Source organism: Tiliqua scincoides, chromosome 8 (assembly GCF_035046505.1).
Source record: "Tiliqua scincoides isolate rTilSci1 chromosome 8, rTilSci1.hap2, whole genome shotgun sequence".
In the NCBI taxonomy this organism is placed as follows: domain Eukaryota; kingdom Metazoa; phylum Chordata; class Lepidosauria; order Squamata; family Scincidae; genus Tiliqua; species Tiliqua scincoides.
The window spans coordinates 32796125-32815228 of NC_089828.1; the positions used below are offsets into that span (position 1 = coordinate 32796125).

General features: G+C 47.3%; 1 protein-coding gene across 1 annotated transcript in view; it reads left to right on the plus strand.

Annotated features, from left to right (window-relative positions):
• Window positions 1-8269: 8269 nt before the first annotated feature.
• MUC16 (mucin 16, cell surface associated) overlaps window positions 8270-19104 on the plus strand; it is a gene marked incomplete at its 5' end in the record, with an annotated part of 70528 nt that continues 59693 nt past the window's right edge. The window contains 3 exons of the mRNA XM_066635578.1: window positions 8270-8314; window positions 9638-9685; window positions 17090-17186. Of these exons, the coding sequence (XP_066491675.1) occupies window positions 8270-8314; window positions 9638-9685; window positions 17090-17186 (190 nt within the window). The remainder of the gene's footprint in view (window positions 8315-9637; window positions 9686-17089; window positions 17187-19104) is intronic.

The window sequence follows — 19104 nt, forward strand, 5'->3', positions numbered from 1 at the left end:
TGTTTTGAACAATAGTTATCTAATTCAGGCTGCAATCCTAACCACACTTTCCTGAGAGTAAGCACCATTGAACAAAATAGGACTTACTTCTGAGCAGACCTGGTTAGGATTGTGCCCTCAGTGTTGGTGCCAGGTTGCTGGGGGTCCTGAGGCAAAGCCCAGTCCTCAGCTGGCATGTGGGGGCTCTGCATGGTTACCACTACCACCAGTACTGAGGGTTCCTGGGTCTGCCTGATGGACCCTTTAATGAACCTTGGTCAGGACCAACCTAGCCAACCCCAGACACCACCCCAGATCTCATACAGGGATCTGATACCAGAAAAGAATATGCTGTTCTCTTGAGCTAAAGATGATGATGAGACGGTCGTATGTGTGTGAAAGTACTTAGATGCCCACAAAATGAGAAAGAGAAGTTCAGTGTCAACAGAAATGACTTCTTGATGTTGTTTTATTTGGCTTTATGCTATTTATTTGTGCATGGGAATAATACCAAAAAGGCCATGCTTTTGTCATCTTATAACTAGCCAACATCATAAAAGTACAGATGTGATGTACTCACTTTTTTCAGATGGAGCTCTTAGCGCCACAATGCTGAGGCTCTCTGAACCATACCTTTTCCCAGCACTCCTGATGTAAGACATGATGGAGATGCTTGAGGTGAAAGTGCAATTTTCCCCCCTCTAATGGGGACAAAGATCACAGCAATCAGATTTACTGGTATATGCACTGAGCACCCATGCTCAGCACTGAGCACCCAATTATTATTCGTGCAGACCACCCAATCATTAACCAAATGATTAAGTGCTCATTTGCTTCCTGGAGGCATCTAGTTAGCCAACATAGGAAACATAGGAGGCGTCTGGCATTTTTTAATGCCTTAGAAGGCATTAGGAGGCTGAGGGTCTGCACGTTAGGAGGTATAAGGCAGAGTCTGGGGGCCTGCACAGGCGGCCCTGTGGACCCGATCTGTCGATAACTGAATTTGCAGATATGGGATCTGCAGGTAGGGGGCCTCCCTATAAAAGGTCATCTTGACCGATATCAACAAAGCAATGATGGGCCCAGGCTTTAAACAGGCACAATAGGGGCAGTGTTTGGGACAAGCGCTAAAAAACAAAAAAAAAATTCTGTAGCCCCTTAAAGCCTTTATTTCAACATCAGCGTTCATGGGCTGCAGTCCACTCCAAGTGTCCCTATTAGGAGGGACTATGGGCATTCACCCATGGCAATGAATATGATGATTCCCTCCATTTCTTTCCTGCCACGTTGCAGGGGGAATTTATCGTGAGCCAATCTTCTTTGTCCTGCAGCTATTAGTGCAGGATGAATTACAAGCAAAACAAAAGAAAGATTAACAGTAATTGGGAAAGGGATCTGACATTTGCTCACTGTCAATGGCAAAAATGTCAAGTGATGGTTTGGATCCAGATCCAGGAAAATGTGCAGGAACATTTCCAATTCCTCAAAAACTGGGGAGGGTTTGGCTGGACTTTTCACCAAAGTCTAGTTCTGCAATTGCACCTTTCCAATGAGAGTGTTCCAGAGAGGAGAGGAGAGGCAAGGTGGCATTGGTTATCATCATCATCATCATCATCATCATCACCGCAAACATTTATATACTGCTTTTCAACAAAAAGAAGTTGACAAAGTGGTTCAAACAAATAAACAAATGAATAGTTCCCTCTTACTGTTAGTCTGTCTAGCTCCATATTGTTTACCCTGACTGAAAGTGGCTCTCCAAGATCCCAGTCAGGGTCTTTTCCATCCTGGGTTGTTCTGCATGCGTCGCAAGCACTTGCAGGGCCAGCCCAAGACCTCCTGATGCCTCAGGCGCCATGCTGAGTGCTGCTTCCCATACCCTGCAGTGTGCCAGATCGACTCCTCCCACTCTCCAGTGTTCTAGCCCAGCATTTTCCACCCCTCCACATTCACCCTTCTTTTCTATTCCCCTCTTCCTTCTCCAGTCCATTGAATGGAAGGAGAAAGAGAAGCAGTGGAGGTAACAAAGCAGGTAGACATATTCCTCCCTCTCCCACCAACCTGCTGTTTGAGGCAACTATTTCAGTTGGCCTCATGGATACGGGTTATCCCTGGATGCTTGGCCAAACTATCGATCTTCATATAGGTTAACCCTTCATAGAATGCTTCCTATGATCCTCGCTCTTTTCCTAAGATCTTCCATATGTTCCAACCATCTCTATTTTCTCTATGTTTCAAGAACAATTCCTATGTTCTCAATCCTGCCCCCAATCAATCACTGCCTACATTTCGTCCCTGTTTTTGCCTTTGGAAGTTGCCTTGTCTAATCATTTTACTGTGAGTTGCTGCTAACCTGGTTGTTCTACAGGATTTATCTCCCTTGGCAAAGTCTCAACAAGTTAAATCTCAGAGCAGGTGGATGGATACATTTTTTCTCTAGTGCACATGCAGTTCAAAGCATGCGTATGAACACTAAGGCACCATGCAGTGTTCAACCTGCCATTCTACATGCTGGTGAGAACTGTGGAATTGTGAAACCATTTTGAATTGTGGAACAAATGGGGGAGAGATGATGATTTTCAAGGATATCTTTATCCTTGACACACATCCTCCTAGCTCTGAGGTCAGAGGAGAACAGTTTGCAATATAGTGAAGCAACACAGCTCACAGTTGATGGAGCAGAGCCTACAGCAGTGTAGAATGATGAGTGCAGGGACTCCTTGTGCAATGGTATAATTGCTATATGCTTGTACCCCAGTTCCCCAAGCGTTGCAAAGTTCCAGAGTTCTGCCTCCGCATCCTTTGAAGGAGAGGGCACAGGAGATTTATGGTGTCTTGTATATTTGCTTCTTTTGCAACCATATGAGTTTGAGCATTTGGATGGAATTCAATAAGCACAATTCTGAAAGCAGCACTATGTCATATCCCTAACTGGCAGCACTGCACCAACATGGGCTATGACTTGTGGCCTCTCTCCCTTCAATTCTATTTTCATTGTTCCAAGATCAAGTCCTAACTGTTTCTGCCTCATCCACAATCTGAGAGCATTTAATTTAATTTATTTATTTATTTATTATAATTAATTAAGAGATTTATACCACATCTTTCCACCCTGCTCTTAAGGGCTCAAATTTCTATATACTGCCTTTGTTTCATTGACTCCAAAGAGGAGGAGGGAAAGTATCACCATCTTCAGAGTACTGTTGCCAACATTGCTCATTCACACAAACAGTACTCATGCACACACACAATAACTCAAACTGAACCAATTTTTTTTAGGGGGGGAGGGAATTAGCACTACTTCTAGCGTGAGAGGTTAAATTCAGAAGTGTCTGATAGTTTGGGAATTGTTGATGTAGGTGAGCAGTACAAGCAACCTCAAAGTGCCTTGGGTTAGGCTACCAGTAACCATGAGACTGAGCCTTTCAAAAGAAGATAGTTTATTAAAGAATATGGGCCAAAAGAGGCATGTTTACTTTCAGTTGCTTAGGAGATCGGTTACAGAACTTTAAACGGTAGTAAGTGAAAGGAGGGGGGACTGTTGTGAGGACCAAAGTGGGGGGGGGGGAAGAGAGAGATTACTAATCCTATTCTGTTGGGCAGGTTTTCAGTACAGTCTATCTAAGTAGCAAGGGTGGGGCTGCACAATTCCAGGGGAGAAAAATACAGGAAAAAAACAAAGGGTAGCCCCTCTGAGGGTGAGGGCAGCTACCAGAGCAAGAGGGCTCAGCAAGAGGTTTCCTGACCATAGGACAGCTTTGCCAAGAAAAAATGTGGAGATTTTCAGCAGGGAAGAAAGGGCCACCAAAATGGAGGGGGGTCTCTGTGGAGAAGAGACCTGCAAAATGGGTAGCAAAGTGGGCACCTTGGCAAATGGCAAGAGGTAAAGAACATTCAGCATGGGCACCTATACTGGGGAAATAGGCTCTCCAAAATGGAGGCAGCTTCTATGGAAGAATAAGCCTCAAAACAGGCAGCATGGATACTCCTTCTGACATAGGCTGTAGTCTTCCTGCTGGTGTGTCTTGATGCACCATCACAAAGTGCTTTCTGACACTCCGCACTCTGCTGATGCTAGTAATCAATAGGATTGGTCCATTCTTATTATGCACCAGAACTTGTGCTTGTGCAGGAAAGATCTATCAGGTAAACCGAAATTTGCAAGTCCTTAGCAAAGGAGAAACAGGGCCCAATCCTATCCAACTTTAGAGCACTGAGCTTGCAGTGCCAATGCATTCTGCGGTGAGGGGGCTGTCATGGAGTCCTCCTCAATGTTTGCTCTATTGCTCCAGAGGCACTTTACAGCTACATCAGTGCTGGAAAATTGGATCGGATTGGGCCCACACAGATGTCTGGCAGGCTCCAACCTTCCTTCCTCTTAAGGGTCCTTAATTAGCATGACCTGCCCAAAGAGTTGAGCCTGACCTCCCTTCTTGCAGACTGAATTCCTGCAAATCTCCCAGTAATGCGAGCCAGGGACCAAAATGGAAATAGGTACATGGCAAACATGTTGGGAAAAAGAGGGTATGCTGAGGGCTCCAAGGGGAGCTTCGCATTCAGAGTTTCTTGGGTCATATTACTGCAAAGAAGGTGAATATGAGAACTAAATCTCTTCCTCCCAATTCACCATGCTGCCATGAAAAAGCATGCAAATGCAAGCACACATGCACGTGCCAGAAACTAAAATAGACACTAAACAGACACTAAAAGCTGGTTGAGGAATTAAAAGAAACATTCTAAGTCAACTTTTTACTGTTAATTTATCTTCCATAACAACATAAATGACAATCATTGCCAGAGGACAATTATTATGAAATCATTTGCTTTAAAATATACTATATATTAATAAAAATGAAAGAAAATTAGAATCTGACTATAAACAAGTGCATTCAAGAAAGTCAATGCACCCATACCCAAGCAACAAGTGATGAGACTGTAATGGAAAAAAGGTTTAGAATATAAGAGTCAATAGTGCTTGACTAGATTAACTACATTACCACAAAAGAGTAACAATGCATCTCCTTGCTTTTCAGTGGCAACAATATTGGCACAAAGTACAACGATAACATCAACTTCTACAAAAACAACACACTCTAAAACAAACAGTGCACGTACGGCACCAACTACTCCCTTACAAACAAAAGCCTCTACTGCTGAACCCAGCACTAGTGCAAGTAGGGCACCAACCACTCACTTACAAACAACTATCACTACTGCTGTAACCAGCAAAAGTGCATATACGACACCAACCTCTCCCGTGGAAACAACAGCCTCTACTGCTGAACCTGAAACAAGTGCCAGTAGGACAACAACCTCTCCCTTGGAAACAACAACCTCTACTGCTGAAACCAGCTCAAGTGCAAGAATGACAACAACCTCTCCTTTTCAAACAACAATCTCTACTGCTGAACCCAGCACAACTGCAAGTACGGCAACAATATCACCCTTTGAAACAACAGCCTCTACTTCTGAACCCAGCACAAGTGCAAGTAGGACACCAACCTCTCCCTTGGAAACAACAACCTCTACTGCTGAACCCAGCACAAGTGCAAGTAGGACACCAACCTCTCCCTTGGAAACAACAACATCTACTGCTGAACCCAGCACAAGTGCAAGTAGGACACCAACCTCTCCCTTGGAAACAACAACCTCTACTGCTGAACCCAGCACAAGTGCAAGTAGGACACCAACCTCTCCCTTGGAAACAACAACCTCTACTGCTGAACCCAGCACAAGTGCAAGTAGGACACCAACCTCTCCCTTGGAAACAACAACCTCTACTGCTGAACCCAGCACAAGTGCAAGTAGGACACCAACCTCTCCCTTGGAAACAACAACCTCTACTGCTGAACCCAGCACAAGTGCAAGTAGGACACCAACCTCTCCCTTGGAAACAACAACCTCTACTGCTGAACCCAGCACAAGTGCAAGTTGGACACCAACCTCTCCCTTGGAAACAACAACATCTACTGCTGAACCCAGCACAAGTGCAAGTAGGACACCAACCTCTCCCTTGGAAACAACAACCTCTACTGCTGAACCCAGCACAAGTGCAAGTAGGACACCAACCTCTCCCTTGGAAACAACAACCTCTACTGCTGAACCCAGCACAAGTGCAAGTAGGACACCAACCTATCCCTTGGAAACAACAACATCTACTGCTGAACCCAGCACAAGTGCAAGTTTGACACCAACCTCTCCCTTGGAAACAACAACCTCTACTGCTGAACCCAGCACAAGTGCAAGTAGGACACCAACCTCTCCCTTGGAAACAACAACCTCTACTGCTGAACCCAGCACAAGTGCAAGTAGGACACCAACCTCTCCCTTGGAAACAACAACCTCTACTGCTGAACCCAGCACAAGTGCAAGTAGGACACCAACCTCTCCCTTGGAAACAACCACCTCTACTGCTGAACCCAGCACAATTGCAAGTAAGACACCAACCTCTCCCTTGGAAACAACAACATCTACTGCTGAACCCAGCACAAGTGCAAGTTTGACACCAACCTCTCCCTTGGAAACAACAACATCTACTGCTGAACCCAGCACAAGTGCAAGTTTGACACCAACCTCTCCCTTGGAAACAACAACATCTACTGCTGAACCCAGCACAAGTGCAAGTAGGACACCAACCTCTCCCTTGGAAACAACAACATCTACTGCTGAACCCAGCACAAGTGCAAGTTTGACACCAACCTCTCCCTTGGAAACAACAACATCTACTGCTGAACCCAGCACAAGTGCAAGTTTGACACCAACCTCTCCCTTGGAAACAACAACATCTACTGCTGAACCCAGCACAAGTGCAAGTAGGACACCAACCTCTCCCTTGGAAACAACAACATCTACTGCTGAACCCAGCACAAGTGCAAGTTGGAAACCAACCTCTCCCTTGGAAACAACAACATCTACTGCTGAACCCAGCACAAGTGCAAGTAGGACACCAACCTCTCCCTTGGAAACAACAACCTCTACTGCTGAACCCAGCACAAGTGCAAGTAGGACACCAACCTCTCCCTTGGAAACAACAACATCTACTGCTGAACCCAGCACAAGTGCAAGTAGGACACCAACCTTTCCCTTGAAAACAACAACCTCTATTGCTGAACCCAGCACAAGAGCAAGTTTGACACCAACCTCTCCCTTGGAAACAACAACCTCTACTGCTGAACCCAGCACAACTGCAAGTAGGACACCAACCTCTCCCTTGGAAACAACAACCTCTACTGCTGAACCCAGCACAAGTGCAAGTAGGACACCAACCTCTCCCTTGGAAACAACAACCTCTACTGCTGAACCCAGCACAAGTGCAAGTAGGACACCAACCTCTCCCTTGGAAACAACAACCTCTACTGCTGAACCCAGCACAAGTGCAAGTAGGACACCAACCTCTCCCTTGGAAACAACAACCTCTACTGCTGAACCCAGCACAATTGCAAGTAAGACACCAACCTCTCCCTTGGAAACAACAACATCTACTGCTGAACCCAGCACAAGTGCAAGTTTGACACCAACCTCTCCCTTGGAAAAAACAACCTCTAATGCTGAACCCAGCACAATTGCAAGTAAGACACCAACCTCTCCCTTGGAAACAACAACCTCTACTGCTGAACCCAGCACAAGTGCAAGTTTGACACCAACCTCTCCCTTGGAAACAACAACCTCTACTGCTGAACCCAGCACAAGTGCAAGTTTGACACCAACCTCTCCCTTGGAAACAACAACTTCTACTGCTGAACCGAGCACAATTGCAAGTAAGACACCAACCTCTCCCTTGGAAACAACAACCTCTACTGCTGAAACCAGCTCAAGTGCAAGTAGGACACCAACCTCTCCCTTGGAAACAATAACCTCTACTGCTGAAACCAGCTCAAGTGCAAGTAGGACACCAACCTCTCCCTTGGAAACAATAACCTCTACTGCTGAAACCAGCTCAAGTGCAAGTAGGACACCAACCTCTCCCTTGGAAACAACATACTCTACTGCTGAACCCAGCACAATTTCAAGAATGACACCAACCTCTCCTTTTCAAACAACAATCTCTACTGCTGAACCCAGCACAACTGCAAGTACGGCAACAACATCACCCTTTGAAACAACAGCCTCTACTTCTGAACCCAGCACAAGTGCAAGTAGGACACCAACCTCTCCCTTGGAAACAACAACCTCTACTGCTGAACCCAGCACAAGTGCAAATTTGACACCAACCTCTCCCTTGGAAACAACAACCGCTACTGCTGAACCCAGCACAAGTGCAAGCTTGACACCAACCTCTCCCTTGGAAACAACAACATCTACTGCTGAACCCAGCACAAGTGCAAGTAGGACACCAGCCTCTCCCTTGGAAACAACAACCTCTACTGCTGAACCCAGCACAAGAGCAAGTAGGACACCAACCTCTCCCTTGGAAACAACAGCCTCTACTGCTGAACCTAGTACAAGTGCAAGTTTGACACCAACCTCTCCCTTGGAAACAACAACCTCTATTGCTGAATCCAGCACTAGTGCAAGAATGACACCAACCTCTCCTTTTCAAACAACAATCTCTACTGCTGAACCCAGCACAACTGCAAGTACGGCAACAACATCACCCTTTGAAACAACTGCCTCTACTTCTGAACCCAGCACAACTGCAAGTAGGACACCAACCTCCCCCTTGGAAACAACAATCTCTACTGCTGAAACCAGCACTAGTGCAAGTAGGACACCAACCTCTCCCTTGGAAACAACAACATCTACTGCTGAACCCAGCACAAGTGCAAGTAGGACACCAACCTCTCCCTTGGAAACAACAACATCTACTGCTGAACCCAGCACAAGTGCAAGTAGGACACCAACCTCTCCCTTGGAAACAACAACATCTACTGCTGAACCCAGCACTAGTGCAAGATTGACACCAACCTCTCCTTTTCAAACAACAAGCTCTACTGCTGAACCCAGCACAAGTGCAAGTAGGACACCAACCTCTCCCTTGGAAACAACAACCTCTATTGCTGAACCCAGCACAAGTGCAAGTTTGATACCAACCTCTCCCTTGGAAACAACAACCTCTATTGCTGAACCCAGCACAAGTGCAAGTTTGACACCAACCTCTCCCTTGGAAACAACAACTTCTACTGCTGAACCCAGCACTAGTGCAAGATTGACACCAACCTCTCCCTTGGAAACAACAACCTCTACTGCTGAACCCAGCACTAGTGCAAGATTGACACCAACCTCTCCCTTGGAAACAACAACCTCTACTTCTGAACCCAGCACAAGTGCAAGTAGGACACCAACCTCCCCCTTGGAAACAACAACCTCTACTGCTGAAACCAGCTCAAGTACAAGTTTGACACCAACCTCTCCTTTTCAAACAACAATCTCTACTGCTGAACCCAGCACAAGTGCAAGTAGGACACCAACCTCTCCCTTGGAAACAACAACCTCTATTGCTGAACCCAGCACAAGTGCAAGTTTGATACCAACCTCTCCCTTGGAAACAACAACCTCTATTGCTGAACCCAGCACAAGTGCAAGTTTGACACCAACCTCTCCCTTGGAAACAACAACATCTACTGATGAACCCAGCACAAGTGCAAGTAGGACACCAACCTCTCCCTTGGAAACAACAACCTCTACTGCTGAACCCAGCACAAGTGCAAGTAGGACACCAACCTCTCCCTTGGAAACAACAACCTCTACTGCTGAACCCAGCACAAGTGCAAGTAGGACACCAACCTCTCCCTTGGAAACAACAACCTCTACTGCTGAACCCAGCACAAGTGCAAGTAGGACACCAACCTCTCCCTTGGAAACAACAACCTCTACTGCTGAAACAAGCACAAGTGCAAGTAGGACACCAACCTCTCCCTTGGAAACAACAACCTCTACTGCTGAACCCAGCACAAGTGCAAGTAGGACACCAACCTCTCCCTTGGAAACAACAACCTCTATTGCTGAATCCAGCACAAGTGCAAGTTTGCAACCAACCTCTCCCTTGGAAACAACAACCTCTACTTCTGAACCCAGCACAACTGCAAGTAGGACACCAACCTCCCCCTTGGAAACAACAACCTCTACTGCTGAAACCAGCTCAAGTACAAGTTTGACACCAACCTCTCCTTTTCAAACAACAATCTCTACTGCTGAACCCAGCACAAGTGCAAGTAGGACACCAACCTCTCCCTTGGAAACAACAACCTCTACTGCTGAACCCAGCACAAGTGCAAGTAGGACACCAACCTATCCCTTGGAAACAACAACCTCTACTGCTGAACCCAGCACAAGTGCAAGATTGACACCAACCTCTCCCTTGGAAACAACAACCTCTACTGCTGAACCCAGCTCAAGTGGAAGTACGGCACCATCATCACCCATTGAAACAACAGCCTCTACTTCTGAACCCAGCACAAGTGCAAGTTTTACACCAACGTCTCCTTCTGAAACAACAGCTTCTACTGCTGAACTCAGCACAAGTGCAAGTATGACACCAACCTCCCCCTTGGAAACAACAACATCTACTGCTGAACCCAGCACAAGTGCAAGTAGGACACCAACCTCTCCCTTGGAAACAACAACCTATACTGTTGAACCCAGCACTAGTGCAAGATTGACACCAACCTCTCCTTTTCAAACAACAAGCTCTACTGCTGAACCCAGCACAAGTGCAAGTAGGACACCAACCTCTCCCTTGGAAACAACAACCTCTACTGCTGAACCCAGCACAAGTGCAAGTAAGACACCAACCTCTCCCTTGGAAAAAACAACATCTACTGCTGAACCCAGCACAAGTGCAAGTAAGACACCAACCTCTGCCTCTGAAACAACAGCTTCTACTGCTGTACCCAGCCCAAGTGCAAGTAGGACACCAACCTCTCCCTTGGAAACAACAACCTCTACTGCTGAACCCAGCACAAGTGCAAGTAGGACACCAACCTCTGCCTTTGAAACAACAACCTCTACTACTGAACCCAGCACAAGTGCAAGTAGGACACCAACCTCTCCCTTGGAAACAACAACCTCTACTACTGAACCCAGCACAAGTGCAAGTAGGACACCAACCTCTCCCTTGGAAACAACAACCTCTACTGCTGAACCCAGCACAAGTGCAAGTAGGACACCAACCTCTCCCTTGGAAACAACAACATCTACTGCTGAACCCAGCACAAGTGCAAGTACGACACCAACCTCTCCCTTGGAAACAACAACATCTACTGCTGAACCCAGCACAAGTGCAAGTAGGACACCAACCTCCCCCTTGGAAACAACTGCCTCTACTTCTGAACCCAGCACAACTGCAAGTAGGACACCAACCTCCCCCTTGGAAACAACAACCTCTACTGCTGAAACCAGCACAAGTGCAAGTAAGACACCAACCTCTCCCTTGGAAACAACATCCTCTACTGCTGAACCCAGCACAAGTACAAGTTTGACAACAACCTCTCCCTTGGAAACAACAACCTCTACTGCTGAACCCAGCACTAGTGCAAGTAGGACACCAACCTCTCCCTTGGAAAAAACAACCTCTACTGCTGAACCCAGCACTAGTGCAAGATTGACACCAACCTCTCCTTTTCAAACAACAATCTCTACTGCTGAACCCAGCACAACTGCAAGTACGGCAACAATATCACCCTTTGAAACAACAGCCTCTACTTCTGAACCAAGCACAATTGCAAGTATGACACCAACCTCTCCCTTGGAAACAACAACTTCTACTGCTGAACCCAGCACTAGTGCAAGATTGACACCAACCTCTCCCTTGGAAACAACAACCTCTACTGCTGAACCCAGCACTAGTGCAAGATTGACACCAACCTCTCCCTTGGAAACAACAACCTCTACTTCTGAACCCAGCACAAGTGCAAGTAGGACACCAACCTCCCCCTTGGAAACAACAACCTCTACTGCTGAAACCAGCTCAAGTACAAGTTTGACACCAACCTCTCCTTTTCAAACAACAATCTCTACTGCTGAACCCAGCACAAGTGCAAGTAGGACACCAACCTCTCCCTTGGAAACAACAACCTCTATTGCTGAACCCAGCACAAGTGCAAGTTTGATACCAACCTCTCCCTTGGAAACAACAACCTCTATTGCTGAACCCAGCACAAGTGCAAGTTTGACACCAACCTCTCCCTTGGAAACAACAACATCTACTGCTGAACCCAGCACAAGTGCAAGTAGGACACCAACCTCTCCCTTGGAAACAACAACCTCTACTGCTGAACCCAGCACAAGTGCAAGTAGGACACCAACCTCTCCCTTGGAAACAACAACCTCTACTGCTGAACCCAGCACAAGTGCAAGTAGGACACCAACCTCTCCCTTGGAAACAACAACCTCTACTGCTGAACCCAGCACAAGTGCAAGTAGGACACCAACCTCTCCCTTGGAAACAACAACCTCTACTGCTGAAACAAGCACAAGTGCAAGTAGGACACCAACCTCTCCCTTGGAAACAACAACCTCTACTGCTGAACCCAGCACAAGTGCAAGTAGGACACCAACCTCTCCCTTGGAAACAACAACCTCTATTGCTGAATCCAGCACAAGTGCAAGTTTGCAACCAACCTCTCCCTTGGAAACAACAACCTCTACTTCTGAACCCAGCACAACTGCAAGTAGGACACCAACCTCCCCCTTGGAAACAACAACCTGTACTGCTGAAACCAGCTCAAGTACAAGTTTGACACCAACCTCTCCTTTTCAAACAACAATCTCTACTGCTGAACCCAGCACAAGTGCAAGTAGGACACCAACCTCTCCCTTGGAAACAACAACCTCTACTGCTGAACCCAGCACAAGTGCAAGTAGGACACCAACCTCTCCCTTGGAAACAACAACCTCTACTGCTGAACCCAGCACAAGTGCAAGATTGACACCAACCTCTCCCTTGGAAACAACAACCTCTACTGCTGAACCCAGCTCAAGTGGAAGTACGGCACCATCATCACCCATTGAAACAACAGCCTCTACTTCTGAACCCAGCACAAGTGCAAGTTTTACACCAACGTCTCCTTCTGAAACAACAGCTTCTACTGCTGAACTCAGCAGAAGTGCAAGTATGACACCAACCTCTCCCTTGGAAACAACAACATCTACTGCTGAACCCAGCACAAGTGCAAGTAGGACACCAACCTCTCCCTTGGAAACAACAACCTATACTGTTGAACCCAGCACTAGTGCAAGATTGACACCAACCTCTCCTTTTCAAACAACAAGCTCTACTTCTGAACCCAGCACAAGTGCAAGTAGGACACCAACCTCTCCCTTGGAAACAACAACCTCTACTGCTGAACCCAGCACAAGTGCAAGTAAGACACCAACCTCTCCCTTGGAAAAAACAACATCTACTGCTGAACCCAGCACAAGTGCAAGTAAGACACCAACCTCTGCCTCTGAAACAACAGCTTCTACTGTTGAACCCAGCCCAAGTGCAAGTAGGACACCAACCTCTCCCTTGGAAACAACAACCTCTACTGCTGAACCCAGCACAAGTGCAAGTAGGACACCAACCTCTGCCTTTGAAACAACAACCTCTACTACTGAACCCAGCACAAGTGCAAGTAGGACACCAACCTCTCCCTTGGAAACAACAACCTCTACTACTGAACCCAGCACAAGTGCAAGTAGGACACCAACCTCTCCCTTGGAAACAACAACCTCTACTGCTGAACCCAGCTCAAGAGGAAGTACGGCACCATCATCGCCCATTGAAACAACAGCCTCTACTTCTGAACCCAGCACAAGTGCAAGTTTTACACCAACGTCTCCTTATGAAACAACAGCTTCTACTGCTGAACTCAGCACAAGTGCAAGTATGACACCAACCTCTCCCTTGGAAACAACAACCTCTACTGCTGAAACCAGCTCAAGTGCCATTAGGACACCAACCTCTCCCTTGGAAACAACAACCTCTACTGCTGAACCCAGCCCAAGTGCAAGTAGGACACCAACTCCTCCCTTGGAAACAACAACCTCTACTTTTGAACCTAGCCCAAGTGCAAGTAAGACACCAACCTCTCCCTTGGAAACAACAACCTCTACTGCTGAACCCAGCACAAGTGCAAGTAGGACACCAACCTCTGCCTTTGAAACAACAACCTCTACTGCTGAACCCAGCACAAGTGCAAGTAGGACACCAACCTCTCCCTTGGAAACAACAACCTCTACTGCTGAACCCAGCACAAGTGCAAGTAAGACACCAACCTCTGCCTCTGAAACAACAGCTTCTACTGCTGAACCCAGCCCAAGTGCAAGTAGGACACCAACCTCTCCCTTTGAAACAACAACCTCTACTGCTGAACCCAGCACAAGTGCAAGTAGGACACCAACCTCTCCCTTGGAAACAACAACCTCTACTGCTGAACCCAGCACAAGTGCAAGTAGGACACCAACCTCTCCCTTGGAAACAACAACCTCTACTGCTGAACCCAGCACAAGTGCAAGTAGGACACCAACCTCTCCCTTGGAAACAACAACCTCTACTGCTGAACCCAGCTCAAGTGGAAGTACGGCACCATCATCACCCATTGAAACAACAGCCTCTACTTCTGAACCCAGCACAAGTGCAAGTTTTACACCAACGTCTCCTTTTGAAACAACAGCTTCTACTGCTGAACTCAGCACAAGTGCAAGTATGACACCAACCTATCCCTTGAAAACAACAACCTCTACTGCTGAACCCAGCCCAAGTGCAAGTAGGACACCAACTCCTCCCTTGGAAACAACAACCTCTACTTTTGAACCTAGCCCAAGTGCAAGTAAGACACCAACCTCTCCCTTGGAAACAGCAACCTCTACTGCTGAACCCAGCACAAGTGCAAGTTTGACACCAACCTCCCCCTTGGAAACAACAACCTCTACTGCTGAACCCAGCACTAGTGCAAGTAGGACACCAACCTATCCCTTGGAAACAACATCCTCTACTGCTGAACCCAGCAGAAGTGCAAGATTGACACCAACCTCTCCCTTGGAAACAACAACTTCTACTGCTGAACCCAGCACAAGTGCCAGTTTGACACCAACCTCTCCCTTGGAAACAACAACCTCTATTGCTGAATCCAGCACTAGTGCAAGAATGACACCAACCTCTCCTTTTCAAACAACAGTCTCTACTGCTGAACCCAGCACAACTGCAAGTACGGCAACAACATCACCCTTTGAAACAACTGCCTCTACTTCTGAACCCCGCACAACTGCAAGTAGGACACCAACCTCCCCCTTGGAAACAACAACCTCTACTGCTGAAACCAGCTCAAGTGCAAGTAGGACACCAACCTCTCCCTTGGAAACAACATCCTCTACTGCTGAACCCAGCACAAGTACAAGTTTGACAACAACCTCTCCCTTGGAAACAACAGTCTCTACTGCTGAACCCAGCACTAGTGCAAGTACGGCAACAATATCACCCTTTGAAACAACAGCCTCTACTGCTGAACCCAGCACAAGTGCAAGTAAGACACCAACCTCTCCCTTGGAAACAACAACATCTACTGCTGAACCCAGCACAAGTGCAAGTAGGACACCAACCTCTCCCTTGGAAACAACAACATCTACTGCTGAACCCAGCACAAGTGCAAGTAAGACACCAACCTCTGCCTCTGAAACAACAGCTTCTACTGCTGAACCCAGCCCAAGTGCAAGTAGGACACCAACCTCTCCCTTGGAAACAACAACATCTACTGCTGAACCCAGCACAAGTGCAAGTAGGACACCAACCTCTGCCTTTGAAACAACAACCTCTACTGCTGAACCCAGCACAAGTGCAAGTAGGACACCAACCTCTCCCTTGGAAACAACAACCTCTACTGCTGAACCCAGCACAAGTGCAAGTAGGACACCAACCTCTCCCTTGGAAACAACAACCTCTACTGCTGAACCCAGCACAAGTGCAAGTAGGACACCAACCTCTCCCTTGGAAACAACAACCTCTACTGCTGAACCCAGCACAAGTGCAAGTAGGACACCAACCTCTCCCTTGGAAACAACAACCTCTACTGCTGAACCCAGCTCAAGTGGAAGTACGGCACCATCATCACCCATTGAAACAACAGCCTCTACTTCTGAACCCAGCACAAGTGCAAGTTTTACACCAACGTCTCCTTTTGAAACAACAGCTTCTACTGCTGAACTCAGCACAAGTGCAAGTATGACACCAACCTCTCCCTTGGAAACAACAACCTCTACTGCTGAACCCAGCCCAAGTGCAAGTAGGACACCAACTCCTCCCTTGGAAACAACAACCTCTACTTTTGAACCCAGCCCAAGTGCAAGTAAGACACCAACCTCTCCCTTGGAGACAACAACCTCTACTGCTGAACCCAGCACAAGTGCAAGTAGGACACCAACCTCTCCCTTGGAAACAACAACCTCTATTGCTGAATCCAGCACAAGTGCAAGATTGACACCAACCTCTCCCTTGGAAACAACAACCTCTACTGCTGAACCCAGCACAACTGCAAGTAGGACACCAACCTCTCCCTTGGAAACAACAACCTCTATTGCTGAACCCAGCACAAGTGCAAGATTGACACCAACCTCTCCCTTGGAAACAACAACCTCTACTGCTGAACCCAGCACAAGTGCAAGTTTGACACCAACCTCTCCCTTGGAAACAACAACCTCTACTGCTGAACCCAGCACAAGTGCAAGTTTGACACCAACCTCTCCCTTGGAAACAACAACCTCTACTGCTGAACCCAGCACAAGTGCAAGTAAGACACCAACCTCTCCCTTGGAAACAACAACCTCTACTGCTGAACCCAGCACAAGTGCAAGATTGACACCAACCTCTCCCTTGGAAACAACAACCTCTACTGCTGAACCCAGCACAAGTGCAAGTTTGACACCAACCTCTCCCTTGGAAACAACAACCTCTACTGCTGAACCCAGCACAAGTGCAAGTAAGACACCAACCTCTCCCTTGGAAACAACAACCTCTACTGCTGAACCCAGCACAAGTGCAAGATTGACACCAACCTCTCCCTTGGAAACAACAACTTCTACTGCTGAACCCAGCACAAGTGCCAGTTTGACACCAACCTCTCCCTTGGAAACAACAACCTCTATTGCTGAATCCAGCACAAGTGCAAGTAAGACACCAACCTCTCCCTTGGAAACAACAACATCTACTGCTGAACCCAGCACAAGTGCAAGTTTGACACCAACCTCTCCCTTGGAAACAACAACCTCTATTGCTGAATCCAGCACAAGTGCAAGTAGGACACCAACCTCTCCCTTGGAAACAACAACCTATACTGTTGAACCCAGCACTAGTGCAAGATTGACACCAACCTCTCCTTTTGAAACAACAAGCTCTACTGCTGAACCCAGCACAAGTGCAAGTAGGACACCAACCTCTCCCTTGGAAACAACAACCTATACTGTTGAACCCAGCACTAGTGCAAGATTGACACCAACCTCTCCTTTTGAAACAACAAGCTCTACTGCTGAACCCAGCACAAGTGCAAGTAGGACACCAACCTCTCCCTTGGAAACAACAACCTCTACTGCTGAACCCAGCACAAGTGCAAGTTTGACACCAACCTCTCCCTTGGAAACAACAACCTCTACTGCTGAACCCAGCACAAGTGCACGTAGGACACCAACCTCTCCCTTGGAAACAACAACCTCTACTGCTGAACCCAGCTCAAGTGGAAGTACGGCACCATCATCACCCATTGAAACAACAGCCTCTACTTCTGAACCCAGCACAAGTGCAAGTTTTACACCAACGTCTCCTTTTGAAACAACAGCCTCTACTTCTGAACCCAGCACAAGTGCAAGTTTTACACCAACCTCTCCCTTGGAAACAACAACCTCTACTGCTGAACCCAGCACAAGTGCAAGTAAGACACCAACCTCTTCCTTGGAAACAACAACCTCTACTGCTGAACCCAGCACAAGTGCAAGATTGACACCAACCTTTCCCTTGGAAACAACATCCTCTACTGCTGAAACCAGCTCAAGTGCAAGTAAGACACCAACCTCTCCCTTGGAAACAACAACCTCTACTGCTGAACCCAGCACAAGTGCAAGATTGACACCAACCTCTCCCTTGGAAACAACAACCTCTATTGCTGAACCCAGCACAAGTGCAAGTAAGACACCAACCTCTGCCTCTGAAACAACAGCTTCTACTGCTGAACCCAGCACAAGTGCAAGTAAGACACCAACCTCTCCCTTGGAAACAACAACATCTACTGCTGAACCCAGCACAAGTGCAAGTAGGACACCAACCTCTCCCTTGGAAACAACCACCTCTACTGCTGAACCCAGCACAAGTGCAAGTAAGACACCAACCTCTCCCTTGGAAACAACAACCTCTACTGCTGAACCCAGCACAAGTGCAAGATTGACACCAACCTCTCCCTTGGAAACAACAACCTCTACTGCTGAACCCAGCACAAGTGCAAGTAAGACACCAACCTCTCCCTTGGAAACAACAACCTATACTGTTGAACCCAGCACTAGTGCAAGATTGACACCAACCTCTCCTTTTCAAACAACAAGCTCTACTGCTGAACCCAGCACAAGTGCAAGTAGGACACCAACCTCTCCCTTGGAAACAACAACCTCTACTGCTGAACCCAGCACAAGTGCAAGTTTGACACCAACCTCTCCCTTGGAAACAACAACATCTACTGCTGAACCCAGCACAAGTGCAAGTAAGACACCAACCTCTCCCTTGGAAACAACAACCTCTACTGCTGAACCCAGCACAAGTGCAAGTAAGACACCAACCTCTCCCTTGGAAACAACAACCTATACTGTTGAACCCAGCACTAGTGCAAGATTGACACCAACCTCTCCTTTTCAAACAACAAGCTCTACTGCTGAACCCAGCACAAGTGCAAGTAGGACACCAACCTCTCCCTTGGAAACAACAACCTCTACTGCTGAACCCAGCACAAGTGCAAGTTGGACACCAACCTCTCCCTTGGAAACAACAACATCTACTGCTGAACCCAGCACAAGTGCAAGTAAGACACCAACCTCTCCCTTGGAAACAACAACATCTACTGCTGAACCCAGCACAAGTGCAAGTTTGACACCAACCTCTCCCTTGGAAACAACAACATCTACTGCTGAACCCAGCACAAGTGCAAGTAAGACACCAACCTCTCCCTTGGAAAC